Consider the following 21,248-nt stretch of genomic DNA (forward strand, 5'->3'; position numbering starts at 1 on the left):
AATAAATAAACAATAATTCCTGTAGGGTTCCATTTAAGAAAGGGTTGAAGGCTGGAGATGTGCTTCACTTGTGGAGAGCCTTGCCTATCACTTGTGAAGCCCTTGGCTTCAATCTCCAGCACCACAAAATTCTTTTAGAAAACTTAAGTAGGCAATCAGTAATATTAAGAAGTTTCCTTCCCTCCTGATGATTTGAAGTATAAATCAGAAATTTTCCCTTTCTTCCCAACAGTTTTATTTAGTACCCACATGGTACTTGCTCTATTTCACTGCTAGAATACATTAATTTATGTTCCTTAGACATCAGTTTCCATTATTTGGGAACTTTGACTTTATTAATAGTAATTGTGGTATATTTTCAGTTGAACTATTTTTTCTATCTTAGCCATATATGGTATTTTAATTTTTAGTCAACAAACTTGCCATGTAATAGTTACTAACTTTGTATTGCCATTAGTTATTAATGTCTAACTTAGAAACTTGTCTTCTAGCTAAAATAAAAGAATAGTAACCACTATTTTTGAGAAACAGTATTTTAAATAAAAATCTATATATTCAATATAAAAAATGTAGGAAGTATAAAAGAAGTCATCCCATTTCTCTGCCTAGTGTTAGCCACCATAATATTTTTAATGTACTTTCTTCCTTTTTTGAAATGTTGTTTTTAATTTGTTTTTTATGAAATGTGCTCTTACTATAGTCACAGTATTATGTCCAAACTTAATACTTATATTTTTAAATTTATGAGTTTCTTAAAGCATCAATTTGAATTTCTTGAGATATCCTTTAATGACTGCTTAATAGTCTATCGTATGTATAGTATTGGACAGAAAGGTTATTTCCTTTTTTTCCCCAAAATACATAAACTGTGATTAGTATCTTTTTCTTAAGTGTTTCTTGTATTCTTGAATTTTTCCATATAGTCCTAGAATTAGATTGCTGAAAACTTTAAGACTCTTGATATATATTGTGAAATTTTTACCATGCTGCTGAAAATATAAAAGAAAGCAAACTCACCACACCTTGCCAATGCTTCTTATTCTTTACTTCATTTTTACCTCTGTGTCAGTATTAGCATTGGGTATGGCCACATGGAATGTGCAATAGCAATAATTCTGTTTTCTAATTTTTCACATAAGTGGAGAGAAAGTGCAGGGGAGGTGCTAAATGCTAGTTACAGAGTTGATTAGTAGAAGCCAAAGTCTTTATAAAGGGGACAGAGAACTTTATAAAAGAACAAATAACCCCAGTGTTCCTCCTTCAGCTTTAAATCAGAAAACATGAATTCAGTTAATTAAATTTTATCTAGCAACCAGGACTTTTGTGGAATCATGCTTAATTAAGAACTATCTTCATATCCATAAAAAAAGTTATCATGAGGAAGAAAGACTAGACTTACATTATGTTGCCATAGTAAGCAGAAATAGTATCAGTATATTACAGAAAAATAGGTTTCACTTAATACTTATAACAGAAATAAACTGGGCTGTCTTTTAATTACTATTTCTCCATATACACATACATTAGTAGCATTTAAGCTATGTATTTTATAGACCTTGTCAAGTCTTTGTTTTTGTTTGTTTGGTACTGGGAATTGAACCCAGGGGCACTTTATTTTATTTTTATTTTATTTTATTTTTTTTTCTGAGACAGGGTTTTGCTAAGTTGCTTAGGGCCTCACTAAGTTGTTGAGGTGGGCCTCAAACTTGCAATCCTCCTGCCTCAGCCTCCTGATTTGCTGGGATTACAGGTATGCACCACCACTCCCAGCTTGGGCCCTGTCGACTCTTTTTTTGTTTTTTGAGTACTAGGGATTGAACTGAGGGGAACTTAACCACTGAGTTACAATACCCAGCCTTGTTTTGTATTTTATTTAAAGACAGGGTCTCACTGAGTTGCTTAGCACCTTGTTTTTGCTGAGGCTGACTTTGAATTCAATGATCCTCCTATTTCAGCCTCCTGAGCCACTGGGATTACAGGCATGTGCCACTGCGCCCATACCAATTCTTAAGATCTTATGTTAGTGTTAATTCTTGAAATTTAAAAGAAGAAAGGATTACAGTAACTTACCTCAATTTGTGTATGATTGGGTGCATATGTATGTGCATGTGTGCACAAGGGGTTGAACCCAGGACCTCACACATGCTAAGTGCACACTTTACCAATGAGCTGTACTGCCAGCATGTGATTTTATTTTTTAATGATTGAGAGAATTTGAGGGGAACTAAGATGTATTTGAATTTACTGGTTTTGCTGAACTATCATAGGTATTAGAGAATATAGAAGGAGGCAAGGCTATAAATAAAATTCAAGAGATATAGGGTCTAAATGATAAATGACTCCATCACTGTCCATGCATAGTGACATTGAAAAGTTACTTAAGATTAGTAGAAGTCAGGAATCTGATGAATTTGTGTCATCTCCTTAAAGGGAAAAAGGTTTCATGGGGCACTAAAACAAAATAAAATATACTTTCTCTCTTTTTTTATTAATAATACTTTCCAAAGAAAATTAATTTGCTAGTCATATACTTGTCAGGAAAAGTGTATTGAAACTAAATATAGAGTGTTCCTTCTTAAAAAGTGGGGGATAGTTGAGTGGGAAGAAAGAAATCGGCATGTTTAAGACTCCAAAAATGGCTTTATATTTTTCAGAAAATTAAATATTTTGATAAATATTTTTGAAACAGAACTTTTTTTTTCTAAAATATGTTGTTTATAGGGAGATTGGTGGACGGCTCCTCATGGTAGAAACTCGACTTCCAAATGATCTGGCTGAGTTTGAGGGAGACTTTTCCTTAGAAGGACTTCGTCTGTGGAAAACAGCATTCTCAGCAATGACTCAGAATCCAAGACCAGGGTCACCCCCTCGTAATGGCCAAGCAGTTGTCAATAAAGGGTTCAATAATAACCATAAAATGGTTGAAGATAAAAAAATTGTGATTATGCCTTGCAAATGTGCCCCAAGTCGACAGCTGGTTCAAGCCTGGCTTCAAGCCAAAGAAGAATATGAACGTTCTAAGAAGCTGCCTAAAACTGAGCCAACTGGAGTTGTAAAATCTGTTGAGAACTTCAGCCCATTAGTTAACCCAGATGACAAACCTGTAGTGTCTCCACAACTGGATGCAAGCTCACATGTACATCCCACTATAGTACATACTAAGGAAGATATTGATAACTCTTTACAAGCACCAACCACAGGATGCAGTCGAACTGCAAGTGGAAGTCAGATACTGCAACCTATTCCCTCTGCAAGTAATCCTGAGAAAGATGAAGATGATGATAACCATTATATTAGTTTTAGCTCTCCTGATTCCCCAGTAATTCCCCCTTGGCAAGAAGGAACACCCCCAGATTCCAAAGCATTAAATGGAAATGATAGACCTTCAACACCAGTAGATGAACTACGTTCCCTGGATGTTGAAAACTTTATAAAAGATAGTACACAGAAAAGCCCCTGCAGTGAGTCCCAGGAGCCTCTGGCAATCTCTCCGATTAATGCTAGGGCAAAAACTGGGAAATGTGACTTACTTTGCCTTCATAGTACACCAGTTACACAGAGAAAACATCTGGAAAGGCTTCCTGAGGCAACTTGTTTTAGCCCTTTATCAACAGGTAAGTGTATAAATAATGGAAAGGCTAAAAAGTGATTTCATAGTTAGAAATGAAGATAACATTAGACGTTGGTGTAATGAAAGCTGTTGAAATGAAATTGTAGCTTGGCAAATAGATTATTATGTCTTACAATCATTATATTTAAACTTTTTCATCTTTTTACTGTGAAATTACTTCTATCTGCTTCCATCCTGTCTTCTTACTGTCTAGATGAATTATGGAGCCCTCTTAGAAACTGTACCTTCTTTTTAACTTGATCTCCCCCTGCTTTTAACGTATACATAAATCTCTTCCACCTTTTAGAATAGAAATAAATCCAAAAATTTTTCTTGACCTTATATCTTCAACCAGCTTCTTCTCTTTCTCTTCCTCTTCAAAGCCAAATTTCTTAGGATTTCTCTTAATTTGACAGCCCCATTTATTTGCTTGCTGTTCATTCACCCTAAACTTCATTTGTGCTCCTATCATTCTTTTGTTACAGCTTTTTGTCAAGATTCTTAGTAAGTTCTTACATCTGACACCAATGGATTTATTTCAGTCTTTTTATCACATGCCTTTCAAAATAAGCATTGTCACATTGATCTTCCTTATTGGACCTTCTTCTTCCGTTGGCTATCCTCCTACTTCTGGTTCTTTCTACTGGCTTTCCTTTGAAACTTATTTTATTATTCTCAGTTATTATTTAAATGTTAAAAATGTATTAAGGTTTGACCTTCAGCCTTCTTTGTTTTTTTTCTCTAAATGATCTAATTCCTGCTCACAGGATTAACATAGGTAACTCACAAATTTATATTTCCAGTTCAGAGCTCTCTTTTAAGCCCCACAATACTATGTTCAGCTGCCTAATTGGCATTTCATTTGAATGCTCAAAGGCACTACAAGATCAATATTTTTAAAGTTAATTCATAGTCTCACTGCGCACATTTACCACCACTTCCCTAACCCCCTTATAAACACATATACGTACCCACACATAGAAATCCATATTGTCTTCTTTCAGTTCTCTTTATCTCTTCTTTCAGTTCTCTGTATCTCAATTAATAGTACTGCCATCTCTAGTCAACTACACTACTCAGAAACACTTTTATTTGTAGTACCCACCTGATTCCCTAAATATTTACCCTCTGGTGTCCTTTCCATCTATCACTTATTTAACTCCTAAATAACTCAAATTGATCTACTTAAGAATTGTCATTATCTCTTTCCTGGGCTTCTTGCCTTCTTGCCCACTCTTACAATCTCTAGTTTTTTTGCCCAGTAATTTGGAAAAATGCCTAATCCAGTCCTAGTTAATTATTGTTCTTAAGATTTTAGCTCAAAGATGCCTTACTTACCTTTTCCAGAAAAAAATTCCCAATTATGTTCCCCTTTGTTGTATTTATCCCAGTTATATAGTGGTTTCTCCTTACCCACAGGTTTGCTTTCAGCAGTTTCAGTTATTGACAACTGTGGTCCAAAAATAATAAATATAAAGTTATATAAATAAGCAATTTATAAGTTGTATGATTCTGAATAGTATCTTTTTCAGGATGTGAATCATCCCTTTACTTAGCACATTTGTGCTCTATATGCTGCCCTCTCTAGTCACTTAATAGCTATCTTAGTTATCAGCTGTTGCAGAGTAGCAGTTTTTATGATCAGGTAATCCTTACTTTACTTAATAATTGACCTCAAGAGCAAGAACAGCAATGCTGGGAATGCAAATATGCCATAAAGTACTTCCTTGAAGGAAGAAGGTGAAGGTACAAGAAGTTATTTTGAGAAAGAGACCACATTCATTGACCTTTCATCATAGTATATTGTTATAATTGTTCTACTTTGTTATTACCTCTTACTGTATTGATTCATAAATAAAACTTTGTTGTAGTTTTGTATGTATTGGAAATGATATAGAGTTCAGTACTATTGGTGGTTTTGCACCTCCACAAGGGTTCTTAGAATATATCTTCTACACATAAAGAAGACTACTTTAATTTCACTTTGCTATCTGTATGGTGAATTTCTGATTCTCTCCAGATCCCATGAAAGCAAGAAATATGTCTTTTCATCATAAATACTTGATAAATAAGTGATTAATTGATTCCCAAGAGTAATGACTAAGATTTTAAAAACCTCAATAAATAAAACTTAAGTGTATGTAAAAATGCAAAATTTTAAAGTTATTTTGGAGGGCATCAGAGATTTGAATTAGTTTCATTTTTAAATTATTAAATCTTTGGGGGGAATTTATAGGACAGTACTCAAAATGGTAACTAAATATTTGGAACAACAAAAGTTTTTTAAAAAACAGAAGCAGGTAATTTCAATGTTCAAGTTAAAAATGAAATTTCTTTCTACAGAACCAAAAACCCAGAAGTTGAGTAATAAGAAAGGAAGTAATACTGACACTCTTAGAAGAGTACTCTTAACAACACAAGTGAAGGTAACTATACTAAACATATTTACAGATCAGTGGAAGATCCAGTCTTATTTTTAGATTTCAGTTAGATAATTAATAATTTCATGTCTCAATTAAAGATTTTTATTACTTATATTTTTGCATCATTATTTACATATCTTTGAGACAACAAGAAATTGCCTATTTTCTAGTTTATTTTTTGTTGTTGGGATCTAAAAGATTCTTATATGTAAATACACATATTACAGAGAAAGTGAATATGATAGCCAAAATGTGGATTATGAGGATACAAATACATTAACTGATTACTGGCAAAATCAGAACAATCCATGACAACAGAGCTCAAGTAAGTGATTTTTGATCCCACCAAAAATATATCCTTTTTCTTGGTTTATTACTTTTTTCTCAAATATAACTTAATTTTTTAAATTTATTTCACTAAATAGCAAAGGAAAACAACATTATTTACTACTGAAACTGAAAAGTTAAAACTGTCTTTATTCAGTTACTAAAAATATCATAGTAACCTAGAAGTATATGGTTATGTGAAAAAAAGCATACATTAGACATGTATACTTGGAAATACATGATGAAAATCACTTCTGTGGTGGCCACTTATAAATATTATTAACTACATAAAATATACTTTAGTATTTATATCCTGAAGTCATACTTGTTAAACATTAATTTATAAAATTATTAAATTATAAACTATATATATTAAAAACAAATACCAGTGAGTTGTAAACATAAATCAACATTTGGGGGGAAATGGTTAATGAATTTAGAAACCAGGAAAAATATTTTACAAAATAAAAAGATGCAAAGATGTTATTTTTTTTACGTACTTGAAGATTATTTACAATATTTTATTGTATTACTACAATACTACATGTATCAGAATTTCAAATCTTTCACAAACTTTAGCTAGTGTAGTTGTAAATAAACTACTTACTTGTCTTACTTTCAGGAAAGCAAATAAATAAATAAATAAATATCCATGTGGTATAAATGTTAGCTCTCTACAAAACTGTTATTTCAGTGTTTGGGGCTTGTAAACTCAAAGATCAACATGGTTGCTTGTAGATTATAGCAGATATTTGACATATGTATATGCAGTTATTAGAATGAAAAGAAAAATAAGAGTTTTTTCTTGAACTTAACAAAGAGATAATACAAGTTTAGCAATTCTAAGTATATGAAGCATACTATCTAAATGTGAATAAGTAATTAAAAGAAAGAAAATGATTACTCATGATCTTTTTCTGGCTTTCTTTCTTTTTTTTTTTTTTTTAATAGAATCAATTTGCAGCAGTAAATACCCCAAAGAAAGAAACTTCTCAGATTGATGGACCATCTTTAAATAATACTTACGGTTTCAAAGTCAGCATACAAAACTTACAGGAGGCAAAAGCTTTACATGAGGTAAAACTACAACAGTAAGGACTCATACATTGTTTTTATCTATTAGGTTTTATTCTATAGAACACATGTGGGAATTTTTTAGTGAGAGAAGTATACATTGAATTCTAACCTTGTTGATCTTCATTTTTTTTAATTGTATTTATATGAAGTAGAAAACCTTTTAAAGCATTCATTACTTGCTGAGACAGTTTTGTGGTTTCACAACGTTCACAAATCTGATAACTGGAATTTAGTTTCTAGAAGCTAAAATTAGAAAAATTTTGAAATATTAGAATTATGTGTTACAAAACTTTTTATTTTGATATTATACTAGGATGTTACATCACATTTCATTTGTGATATTTACTTCTATTTTCTGTTTGGTTGGCTCAGTAGATTAAAACTTGCTATAAAAGAGGATAAATTCATTTATTCACATAATTTCTATGTAATCTACTTACTTTAATGTTACAAACCATATGCCAAAGACTAGGATAGTGTCTTATAAAAATGTATATCAATACAATATGGATTGGAAAGAATATGTAAATTTATCTCTACTCTAAATTTATCTATATTATAGAAAACACAGAGCATGTATCTGACTGGCAATAAGATGGAAATTTGAGTGTATTTTTTTAATTGTGCTTTCATTATGGCAACCACTAGCAACATGAGTAGTGAGAATTTAAAATTTAGCCTATACAACTGAAGAACTAAATTTTAACTTTTATTTAATTTTAATTAATTTAGATTTAAAAACTGATAATTGTTTATTAGAAAATGTTTTAAGGATGTTTAAAATAACTTAGTCATGTACAATAAGCTTCAACTGTAAATTTTATGAAATCTAAATGTAGATCAAGTGTTCTGTTAAAAAATTCAGAATCCAGGTCTAGGGATATATCTCAGTTGGTAGAGTGCTTGCCTCTCATGCACAAGGCCCTGGGTTCAATCCCCAGCATGACCCCTCAAAAAAAAAAAAAAAAAGCATCCACATTGAGATGGGTGGTATAAATGTAAAATACATATTGATTACAGTAGGTAAAAGAATATAAAGTATCTCATTAGCAATTTTTTATATTGGTTACATATTAAAATAATAATATTTTAGATGTACAGGTTGACCATCTCTAATTCAAAAATACAGAGTCTTAAACTTTTTGAGCACTGACATGGTCCTCTAAGTGGGAAATCCCACACCTGACTTCATATGATTGAGTTGCAGTCAAAGCACAATGCACTAAAAATATTGTGTAAAATTACCCTTCAGATTAGGGGTATGAGGTGTATAAGAGACAAAGATGAATTTTGCATTTAGATTTGGATCCTATCTCTAAGATAGTTCTCATTATATATGTGCAGACATGTCAAAATCCAAAACACTGCTGGTCTCAAGCATTTTGGATAAGGAATTATCAACCTCTATTTGATTCTATTTTTTTAAAGTTTTTATATTAATTAAACCTATTTTTACTTTTTTTAGTGTGGCTACTAGAAAAATTTTAATTACATAAGGTGTCTATGATATCCTGTTGGACAGTGTTAGTTTATATAGCTGTTTTATGTCTTTGCTCTTAAGTCAGAATTAGTAACCACCCATAGTGGCAATTTGTTTTTATTAGAATTAGATTAGAACATAGCCTTGCAGACCCTCATTTATTCTCTTGTGCATTTTTTTTCATTGAATAGCATTCATGTAGTTCCTATTTTTTACCTGACCCTATTTTAGCCCCTAAAGCCCAGATAAATTGGGGAATAAACTGGGGAATATTTATCAATAAAATGTAAACCCACAATTAAAAATTAAATACTTCGTCAAAAAGTATTTATTAAAGCAAAATTGATAGACCTTAGCAAAAAGATTTGTTATACTTGGTTATTCTCTAATTATTTGAAAATTATAATTTTCTATTTATTTGTTATATGTATATGTTACTTTGTTCTGTGCAATCCTATTTCAGAGTGATTGGTCCTCTTCAAGTTAAAGCCACTTAGGATATCTGGTTGGTGGTCACTGACGCTTCTGACAAATACACAGTTCTAACAGCCACCTGGTGGTCAAATCAGGAAATGAACTGCAGAAATCTGCTACACTCTTAACTTTCTCTAGGAAACTGTCCTTCTTGCCATTAACCTAGGTTAATCTTTTCTGCATATCAATACTCAGAAGAAAAAGGATTCTTGTTCCCCTTTTCACCTACCTCTTGCCTAATCACAGTCATTAAATCTCTCTTGCCAACTTTTTTATTCTGTTTGCTTAAAATAATACCCCTAAAGTGTGAAAATTGGTCTAGTAATGAAATCAACCTCCAAAATACTTGTGACCTAAAGTTGTCTTCCCAGTATTCTCCATAGTCTTTCTATGCATTCATCCTTTTCTAATTAGACCAGTTGCTTTGTTCTGTTTGGATTTGGGAGAGACGTTTTCCATTTAATTTTTTTTTTATTTATCAAATTTAATGCATGTGAGGCTGGAGTTGTAGCTCAGTGGCAGAGTGCTTGCCCAGCATGTGTGAGGCACTGGGTTCAATCCTCAGCACCACATAAAAATAAAGACATTGTGTTCATATACAACTAAAAAATTTTTTAATTTAATTCATGCTAATTGTTAAAAATAGTTATTTTCTTAGTCCCCCATTTTATTTTTTATTTATTAATAGCATATTAATAAGTAGGAATTTTTTTAAAAAGAGAATCTTACTTTTTAGTTCAAATTATAGATACAGCTATAGATTAAATAACTGTGAAGAAAAAAATGTAACAAATTCTGTTTTGAACCACTTGACTAGTCATTCTCTTTCTCAAACAGGAATTGAGAGACATTGCATATTTCTAAGACAAATAGTTTCAAGTTCATTGAGAAATTATAAGATAAATTTTCTAAAATAAATACCTGAATTCATTTAAACTATTCTTAAATATTTACTTGTAGGGAATCTGTGGAGTGTTAAATTGTCTATTGCAATTTTTCTATAATTTTATGAACATCTCCTTAGGGTCTTAGTGAAACATACTTCTTTGAACATGCATTTCTCAAAAACTTTTTAAAATATTATTTTTGTTTTCTTTCATAGATACAAAATCTTACCCTAATCAGTGTGGAGTTACATGCTCGAACTAGACGAGACTTAGAACCAGATCCTGAATTTGACCCAATCTGTGCTCTGTTCTACTGCATCTCATCTGACACTCCACTACCGGATACTGAGAAAACAGAACTCACAGGTGTAATAGTGATTGATAAAGATAAGACAATCTCTAGTCAAGGTATTGTTAATTTTATTAAAAATATACTGCCCACTCTAGGATGACTCTTTTAATGGGGAGAATTTCTGTGCTAGAGATCTAATCCAAGCAAGCATAAGGACTCATTTCTAGAATGTTTGTTCAGGTAGGGAGTAGGAAGCTGTGGGTAACTTTGTCCTATATTCATTATTCTTGCTTGAATTATTGTCAAAAATCAGAAGTGGCCTGGGTATGTGGCTGAGTGGTAGAGCATTTCCCTTGCATAATTGAGGCCCTGGGTTCCATCCTCAGCACTGCAGGAAAAAAAATCAGAAACAATATGATATAAAGATTTTAGTAACATTTCATGAAATACTAATTGTTCATATAGAATCCAAATGATTATGTATCTCTAGCTTGAGTAGACAGTTTCCTTATGTATGCATTTGCAGGTATTTTGCTGCTAACATTATTTCTCTTTGCTTTAAGAAGTTAAGTTAGTACTATAAGTGAAAAAGACTTTTAAGAGATTTCCAACTTTGCTTATATCTCTTTCAAAATACATATACTTTTGGTTTAAAGGTTCTTTATAAAATGTATCATATAAGGATTTTTTTAAAATTTTTATTGTTGGTTGTTCAAAACATTACATAGTTCTTGATATATCATATTTCACACTTTGATTCAAGTGGGATATGAACTCCCATTTTTACCCCATATACAGATTGCAGAATCACATCAGTTACACATCCATTGATTTACATATTGCCATACTAGTGTCTGTTGTATTCTGCTGCCTTTCCTATCCTCTACTATCCCCCCCTCCCCTCCCCTCTTCTCTCTCTACCCCCTCTACTGTAATTCATTTTTCCCCCTTATATTTTTTTCCCTTTCCCCTCACTTCCTCTTGTATGTAATTTTGTATACCCCTGAGGGTCTCCTTCCATTTCCATGCAATTTCCCTTCTCTCTCCCTTTCCCTCCCACCTCTCATCCCTGTTTAATGTTAATCTTCTTCTCATGCTCTTCGTCCCTACTCTGTTCTTAGTTTCTCTCCTTATATCAAAGAAGACATTTGGCATTTGTTTTTAAGGGATTGGCTAGCTTCACTTAGCATAATCTGCTCTAATGCCATCCATTTCCCTGCAAATTCTATGATTTTGTCATTTTTTAATGCAAAGTAATACTCCATTGTGTATAAATGCCACATTTTTTTTATCCATTTGTCTATTGAAGGGCATCTAGGTTGGATCCACACTCTTGCTATTGTAAATTGTGCTGCTATGAACATGGATGTAGCAGTGTCCCTGTAGTATGCTCTTTTTAGGTCTTTAGGGAATAGACCGAGAAGGGGAATAGCTGGGTCAAATGGTGGTTAAATTTCAAGTACTTCTCTACAGTTTTAAATGCAGAGAAGTAAATTAGAAGTGAATTTAGGAAGAAGTCTTAGCACAGAACAAAACCATATAAGAATTTGAAGTTTAATCAGAGCTGTATGTAGTTCAGCTGGCTCTTACCACCTGAAAAACAATTTTTGAATTTTCAAAATAGTTGATGTTACTTTTATATTTTGTAATCAGCCATGATGGGAAGCCTTAACATCTTTGAAATAGGCATGCATATCAGGAAAAAAAGGACCTTCTTTCTGTTTTGAAGAGGTGGTGATATTAAGCATTTTCTCACATTTTATAGCATACTAGTAATTAAAATATGATCTGCTAAGCAAAGCTCTTAGCTTTGAAACAAAACAGAAATAATGTAATAAAATTTCTTTGCAGATGATGTTATTATCTGCAGAACTGTGTGAATGTACACTTTTTTAAATAACTGAAATTATGAAATTTGAAATTTTAATTGAAAAAGTTAGAAAACCTTTTAAGAAATTTTTCAAGAAATTGGGTTAATTATATTTTTACTTTGGGGACTATGTTCTTAATTTGAAATATTTCCATAGCACACTTTCACTCAGAAGTAAAGGATAATATTCTATTTATGTTATATAATACAATACTGTTACATGGTATAACAGTGTTATATATACTAATCAATTTATCTTTTTTTTTTTTAAGATATCAGATATCAGAGCCCATTACTTATAAGATCTGGAATTACAGGATTAGAAGTTACATATGCTGCTGATGAGAAGGCACTTTTTCAAGAAATTACCAATATAATAAAGAGGTATTATTTTGGTTTTTTTTCTGATTTTTTCTTGTCTTTTCTAGTTTGGTCTTTTCATACTAATGCAAATAATATAGATGAGGATATGAAAGAGGAAAAGAGTCCCCTTCTGTAGCCTCTGGAAGTAAGTTTTTACTTTGGGAGCCAGCCACCATATCAGTGGTGTTGGTTTTGGTTATTGTTGTTACTGTTTTGTTTTGCTTTTTGTTCTGACCATTTGCTAATTGGTCTAGATGGTTGATAGTAAAATCTTTTCAGAATTTATGAAAAGGACTTGTAACCAAAATCATTTTAATTTAAAAATAAAATAAATGCCTCTTTTGTATTTTATCAAGAGTGTAACTTTTGGGAGCTATGGCCTTCCTTATTAAATGCTTTCACTTAAGCTTTCTGCCCATTGCTAGGATTGGGCTAGAAAATATTCTTTGGATCCTAATGTACAGTTAAAAGCTGTCTTTTGGTATCTGTTAGACTTACCCCTTTCTGTTTTGCTCTCAGAGTTCAAAAAAGTTGAATTCTTTTTCATATAAAGACTGATACAATATTTCTGCTTTAAAGATCAAATAATATTCTATAGACTCCACGTCTGATTGAATCCCAGATAGGTTAACGTAAACCATTTTGAAAATTAGAGAATGTGTTTTTCTATAAAACAAAATCAGGTTAAATGACAGAGCATCAAAAATGTTGTGCTCTACCCATCATTCTAGGGAAGAAAAAAGAGAAAGCATTTGTATTACTTATAGCACTAGTGACTGAATAGATTCCTGTCATTTTGCATCTTGCCATTATCAGTACCTTTTATCTTCTCACAGAAGTTGCCATCAATATGTCAGATGCTTTAGTGCCCACATTTAATTCTGCAAACAACTTAGAAAAAGGAACACATGAGAGTTTTGATCGGTGCCATCTTGTACACTAGCACACATCCAGTAAATTCCTCTATTTAGTATGCTTATTTTCTCCTTGTTGGTATATCCCAACATCAGGATCAACACTGATAGAATTTTCTTGGCCATTTGCAAGTATGGTAACTTTCTTAAATGTCCATGAAATGAATTATACTAATCACTAAGAAAACTGGGGTAAAGTAAACAAACCTATTAGAAAAAAAGGCAACATTTTTAGTTCTTTAATATCCTTTATATGTTAGTCCAAGCAACTCTCCAAAATAATTATTCCATTCTTTCACCCATTTGTGGAGTAGTAAACTCAAAACAGGCTTTGGTGTTAGCTAGCCCCATATTTTTGTCTTGAAGCAAGTTATATGTCTCTCTCACTCTTTGTTTTCCTTATCTGTAAAATTAGTAATATATATGAGAATTAGATAAATTAATGCATTACCTCTTAACTTGGTGTCTGGTACATAGTGTTTACTGTGTAAGTACAGTGCTGCTGATAAGATAAATATGAAAATGAATAAAATGTAGTTGTGTACTTGTAAAAATGTTTATTTTTATTTTTTTAATTGGTACATTATAGTTGTACATAATGGTGAAATTCATCATTACATATTTGTACACGCACACAATATATTTTTCCATTCTTAATATTTATTTCCTTAGGTGGCAAATATAAAAAGAATTCTAAAGTGATATTAAATAAAATCAAATCCATTAATTTCTTGTCAATAATTTTTTTATTTTCATATAGACTTTATTAATAATTTTATATTTTCCCTTGTGCCCCTAACTTAGTTTTATAAACTATGATTCCTCTCTTTTTCCTGCATCTATGTGTACATTGCATTCTACCTCTTTAATCTCAGAATTATTTTTCAGGTTTATTTCCTCTCCTACCCATTATCTCTACCCTAGTTAGACCACACTGATCTCATCTGTACAGATGTTAGTGAGTTATTTAAAATATTAACTGTGAAGTAGCTTTCTCTACTTAAAGAAATAAAAACATTTTCCTATTTCTGCTGCTTCAGTGTTCTCTACAGTTTTTATTATCATTATTATTATTTACTACTAATCCCATCTACCCAATCTTTTTCTTTTTGTGACTTAGAAACCTGATAGAGTGAATGAAACTCAGTAGAAATTAAAAAACAAATCAATATGACTTTGTTATTGTCACCAAATATTTTCACAAAAGAAAATTTTGTTTTTTGGCCTTTGAACTTGATATAGATGTTTTCTCAGCTTTTCAAGTCTATTAAGACTATGTTTATATATGAATACAGTACCAGTGAAATTTCACATCATGTACCACCATAAGAATGGGAGATCCTAATTAGAATAAATTATAGGACTGTAATTTAATGTATAAATAATATGCCAAAATACCCTCTACTATCATGTATATCTAAAAAGAACAATTAAAAAAAAAGACTAATGAGACTCCAGGTCAAAATATATGTAGTATAACTGAAAAAAAATATTTGAACAACTGTCATATTATTCTAAGGGAACAAAATCTGTGAAATAAATCTATTAAGAGACGCATAGGAGTGTGGGGGCACATGCCTGTAATCCCCAATGGCTCAGGAGGCTGAGGCAGGAGGATCAGGAGTTCAAAGCCAGCCTCAGCAAAAACAAGGCACTTGGCAACTCAGTAAGACAACTCTAACTCTAAATAAAATACAAAATAAGGCTGGGGATGTGGCTCAGTGGTCAAGTGACTCATTCCCCTCACACACACACCCAAAAAAAGAGGGCAAGAAAAGCATAGGGTCTCTTTTTTATTTTGGTTTTCAGTAGTCATTTCTGAGTAGTAGTAGTTTATAAAAATAGACAACTTTTTAATTGAATCTTTCAAAACATTATCAAAAACTAAGTATTTATGCCACAGCAGAATAAATAGCTGTTAGAAATAATAATTCTCGAAATAACAGGATGTTTCATGAATTAAGAAGTTTAAATGAATTAGAATAACTATCTGTGAAGGAACTAAAAGGGAAGGGCTTACAATACTCTGGCATCTTCTTTATGTTCCAACAATGCTTAGAAACATATGTGATGAGAATTCCAGCAATCTTCCAGTTTCTTAAGATCAGAGTCAACCATGGCTACATTGTAATGCTTGTTCTGATTCTCAGTACTTCAGAAGCCATTAACACAATAGGGTTTTTTGTATGTGTGCAAGAGTCCTTTAAATCTTCTATGACTCATGATCCTCAGAGCTAGTTTCTCAAAGTTAGCCATTAAAAAACTTTACAAGGGGTTGCACTGTACTAAATGTAGTACATCTTTTATTACCCTAAGAAAAGATTTTTAGTAGACAAGATGATAAAGTCAGTTTCAACACAGATATGGTAAAAGTGTTGAGTATTATGTTGGAAGACTAAGCAGGAAGGGTGTTGGGATACTTCTCTTTTCTTGAGTACTCTGGGATCTTTCCAGGTTCCCTTTTCTGGATATTTATTTCATGGCACTTATTGTCTTGCTGTTTCTTGCTTCCATGATCATACCACAATCTTGTTCTTTGTTCCAGAAATACCACTCATGTGACACTCTACAAGAGGACATTTTATATAGGTTGATGAACTATTTTGACTGTTACATTTCATTAATAATTGTTTATTAAATTAAGCCGTTTTTTGAGAAATTTCCACCATATTTATATAGAGGAAAACACATGCATAATATGTACATTATCTTTTTCTCCTAACAGCATTGGGGGCTACTCTGCATATCTGTGATGTAATAATGGATCATGAGCTGATCACTAGATATTAAAATTTATATTATCTAATACACTTTCAAGGGCCTTTAAGGAATAGGAAAAAAAGAAAGGATACTCTTGGAGAAGTTTATACGTAGTTCTTTTGATATCAGACTTAAATACTCCAGAATTAGAAATAGGACATTTTAGTAACATTATAATTTCTATTGACCAGTGAAACTAAAGCAACACTCACTTTTTTAAAAAAAAAAATTTTCAGTTGTAGATGGACACAATATATATATATATATATATATATATATATATATATATTTTTTTTTTTTTTTTTTTTTTTTTTTTAATGTGGTACTGAGGATCTAACCCCATGCCTCACACATGCAAGGCAAACACTCAACCACTGAGCTACATACAACCCTGGCCCTCAACACTCACTTTTTAAAAGCATCTATGGAAATCTGATAAAATATTAGCAAACCACTTCTAAATATTTGGTGATCTGCTTATGCTCCATTGTTATACCACGAGTAGCTATAGATGGCTAGAGCAATAAATTAGTATGATCTAATATTGTAGACAATGACTGAGACTTAAGGTATTAGATGACATAATTTGAACAGATCACACATCCCACAATTCAGAATGACTTTGTGACTAGTGTGTAAAATCCCAAATTTTTTGTGTGTGGGAGGGACAGGTACCAGGGATTGAACCTAGGGGCACTTGGCCCATCTAATAGCCCTATTTTGTGTTTTATTTAGAGGCAGGGTCTCACTGAGTCACTTAGCACCTTTGCTTTGAACTTGTGATCCTCCTACATCAGCCTCCTGAGTCGCTGGGATTATAGGCACGCTACCCCATGCCAGCTTTAAAATCCTTATTTTCCTTTCTGTAACCAAATATTTTTTCATAATGATCACAACAAAGACATTCCAAGAGGAGCCACAAAGAGAATCCTGAGTTAGGTGCAGTTTGTTACTTTAACTTTACCAATGTAGCTGTGTAACCATAATGAACACATTTTTCTAGATTCTTATGCCTTCCTTCCCCTTATTAATCTCAGTTAATATTTCAGTGTACCATTAAACAGTCGACTTCCTCTTAAGAGGACAAACTTGTATTACTTTGGCCTAACTTCATGTGAGAAATAAGTCATTATTAAAATTAAGTAAGAAAAGGAAGATTTTTCTTTTCCATTCTCTGCATTAAAACTATTTAAGAGCAGTATGGATTAGAAGGAGAGAAGAGGCAACAGACAACCTAGAGGATCTTTTTCCAAATACTGTATGCACAAATGCCTTCACACTTCACCCTCCCCTGCATATATCATATTCTCAGTTGTACCATCACTCCTGTACATCAGTGGTAGTGGTCTGCATTCAATCCCAATTTCTATCAGCCTCTTTCCCAAGTCACATCAAATACTTAGTCCTAGAAAAACTATGCTTATTTTACAAAAGTTAACTTCAGTTCATTTCTTTTTATGTAAAATTTCCATAGGAACCACTCTATCATCCCTTCCCCATCTGCAATACATTATAAAATATAGATTTTTATTTTTATACCCTCTATCATGAAGAAATGAGTTCTTTTAGTTAAATGTCCAAATGTATGGTCCTTATTTCATTTTCCCTTTCTTCTTTAGGTATGATCCCGATATTCTGCTAGGATATGAGATTCAGATGCATTCCTGGGGCTACCTCTTACAAAGAGCTGCTGCCTTAAGTGTTGACTTATGTCAGATGATCTCTCGAGTACCAGGTATGTAGAGTTGTGAATGTTTTATGGCTTAGCTGTCATAAAGTAGACAAAGACAAGATGTTAAGAAGTACTATTGTTTGTTTTAGCTCAGTTTTTAATACTAAATTATGTTAAGTTCTAGATACAACTTTATAGAAAAATTTTAAAAATCAAAATTTTTTTTAAATTCCCCAATCTCATAGCTCTATATACTGTTAATGTTATTTGTTGGGATTTTTTTCTCTATTCAGTCATTTTTCATATGTAAATCTTTTTTTACATATAACTGGAATCATATCAAAGGTTGCATTTTTATTATGCTTCTTTGATTTATCATTCCTATCATAAGTACTTTCCTGTATTATGAGATAGTCTTCTTAATCATGTTGAAGCTGCATGATATTTCTTTGACTTATTTTACTCTTACCATATTGTATTCTACTTGTCTGGTTTATTTTTCTTCATTCACTTGGTTAAGAAGGGACAAGAAGAGTAAAGATTAATAGTTAACGTATTTATCATTAATTTTCAAGTATCAGGCTAAAAATTGCATGAATTTTGAAAGCTGTTTCCAAAGGTTTGAGCTAACTGAAGAGGAGGGGTAATAATATTCATACCAAATTACTTATATTTTATAAGTCACTTTTTATATTTTTGGTTTTTTTAGAACTATAGAATTTTTAATGCATTTATTTTAGGCTCCCACAAGTCTTACTCAAACAAAATAACATATACTTTAGGGGAGCTAAATGACCAAATATAAAATAGATAAAATTAATCAGGAGACCATTTCCCAGAGGATATGACTTCAGTAAAATGTCTTAAATGTTGATAAATTTAAATGAAAAGTTTGAAACTGGAGGATTTAAAGACAGTAATTATTTTGAGCTTTCAAAAGCTTAGAATGAAAGGCAGAGATACTTTAAGCTTTTCATTGTGTAAACTTTTTGTAGCTTCTATGTCTTTTGCATTTCAAGAATACATCTGTTTTTTTCAATATCTATTAGGATAGGAGAAATAACACAAGTGTTCAGATGGGCCTTTTAATTAATTAGTTCTAACATGTAAGGCATATAAATTGGATCAGAAGAGTGACTAAAGTAAAGTACTGGGCTGGGGATTTTGGTCAGTGTTAGAGTGCTTGCCTAGTTGCCTAGTATGCATGAAGCTCTGGGTTCTATCAAAATACAAATTGTAGAGAATATCTGGAGAAATCTTTGCTAGGCTGCTGTCTAGCTATATGATGCCAGAAATTACTTACCAATCCATGCCTCACTTCACTTATGTGTAAAATGGAAATAATAGAACTACCAGAATGATTATGAAATACAGCAATACCTAAGATCAGAGTAAACATTATAAAAGTGGGGCTGGGGTGGTGGCTCAGTGGTAGAGTGCTCACCTAGCATGCATGAGGCACTGGGTTCGATCCTCGACACCACATAAAAACAAACTAATATATCCACCTTAAAAAAAAAAAAAAAAAAAAACTAAAGATACATAAATAAATAAATATTTTAAAAAAAAACTTTATAGAAGTGTTTTTGCTAAACAGGGGGTGGGGAAAAAGGCAACTTTTAAACATTGTCTCTTTAACATAAAGGAAGAAATAGAGTTGGGTGGGTGAGTCTACGTTGCCTTTGAAGTGAGGTAATCCTGGTTTAGAATACTAGTTCTCTTATTGTATAAGGCCAAATGAAACTTGTCGTATTAAAATAAAAGAAACACTGATAAATTTACAGAATATAATAGACATACAATATATGATAAATAATTTTGTTATTCCATTGCCTTTAATCAACAACATTCCCATATTATATAAGAGAAACATATTAATTTCTTTTCTAGGCAGAAACATCAACTAAGAAACTGGGCACAGAACTCTTGTTTTCTAGGAGGAACTCTTTATCTCCATATACAGTTGAGAATTTCATGCTGAATATGAACATCATTAATTGATGTCAACAGATTTTCAGAGAATTGTTTAGGTTAAAAACTACCATTTCTTCCAAGAAATGACCAATTTATCAATGGACCTTTTTTATGCTAAACCCAAATAAATGCAGTAGCTTAGGTATTTATAAAAGTAGCAGCAGAAATTACCAAATTTAATGAGGAAGGGGCTTATTATTTAAATATACAGTCATCCCTTGGTATCTATGGTCTGTATCCAGGTGTTCTGCATCCATGGATTCAACCAGCAATAGATCAAAATGTATCTTTTTAAATTCATCTGTAGTGAGCATGTATGAACTGTTTTGGTTGCTATTATCCCCCTAAACAACACAATATAACGACTATTATTTTATTAAATATTCTAAGTAATCTAGAAATGGTTTAAAGTATGTATATAGGAATAGGTTTATGCACATACTAAATCATTTTATATAAGGTATTTGAGCTCCACAGATTTTAGTATCTGCAAAGGATCCTGGAACCAATCCCCCACAGATACTGAGGGACAACACTCTATAGAAAAGAGGAAGGGAGAGTAGTATTTTCCAATATACTTATTTCTCAAAATTCCTTCATAATTTAAGGAAGAAAACTTGTTTTTATTTGTTTTATTTTATTAAAAATAATGATTACTTTTAATCCAATATAATGTAGACTCTGAATTTCAGAGTCTAATCTTTATCTTTAATTTTGTCATTCTCATTTACTTTAGCATAATTTGCTTGAAAGTTTGTTTTCTGTGGGTCCTGATAAAGTCCTATATTCATTTCTATAGATGACAAAATGGAGAACAGATTTGCAGCTGAAAGAGATGACTATGGATCAGATACAATGAGTGAGATAAATATCGTTGGCCGAATTACACTGAATCTCTGGAGAATCATGAGAAATGAGGTAAAATGTTTTATATAAAATTTTTGGCATTATCAGATTGTGTCAGTATAGGAATTTAATCATTATAGAGTATTAGTACAGCCTACTATGTAACTTATGCATTTTGCAAATTATTTTTATTATACTGTGGTAGATTTATAAATAACTACTTTCTAAAATGCAAAACTGAGGTTTTAGACTTTGTTTTTTTTTTTAATTTTAATTTTT

At 31.9% G+C, this 21,248-nt stretch overlaps 1 protein-coding gene across 3 annotated transcripts in view; it reads left to right on the forward strand.

Moving 5' to 3' along the window:
* The window catches only part of Rev3l (REV3 like, DNA directed polymerase zeta catalytic subunit), a 177,012-nt gene that overhangs the window by 103,065 nt on the left and 52,699 nt on the right, over nucleotides 1–21,248 (forward strand). For all 3 annotated transcript variants that reach the window (XM_076858345.2, XM_076858346.2, XM_076858348.2), the window contains 7 exons: nucleotides 2,722–3,614; nucleotides 5,954–6,036; nucleotides 7,312–7,437; nucleotides 10,494–10,686; nucleotides 12,713–12,824; nucleotides 18,097–18,212; nucleotides 20,923–21,041. In XM_076858345.2, coding sequence (XP_076714460.1) covers nucleotides 2,722–3,614; nucleotides 5,954–6,036; nucleotides 7,312–7,437; nucleotides 10,494–10,686; nucleotides 12,713–12,824; nucleotides 18,097–18,212; nucleotides 20,923–21,041 — 1,642 coding nt within the window. The remainder of the gene's footprint in view (nucleotides 1–2,721; nucleotides 3,615–5,953; nucleotides 6,037–7,311; nucleotides 7,438–10,493; nucleotides 10,687–12,712; nucleotides 12,825–18,096; nucleotides 18,213–20,922; nucleotides 21,042–21,248) is intronic.

This window comes from Callospermophilus lateralis, chromosome 6, assembly GCF_048772815.1.
Source record: "Callospermophilus lateralis isolate mCalLat2 chromosome 6, mCalLat2.hap1, whole genome shotgun sequence".
In the NCBI taxonomy this organism is placed as follows: domain Eukaryota; kingdom Metazoa; phylum Chordata; class Mammalia; order Rodentia; family Sciuridae; genus Callospermophilus; species Callospermophilus lateralis.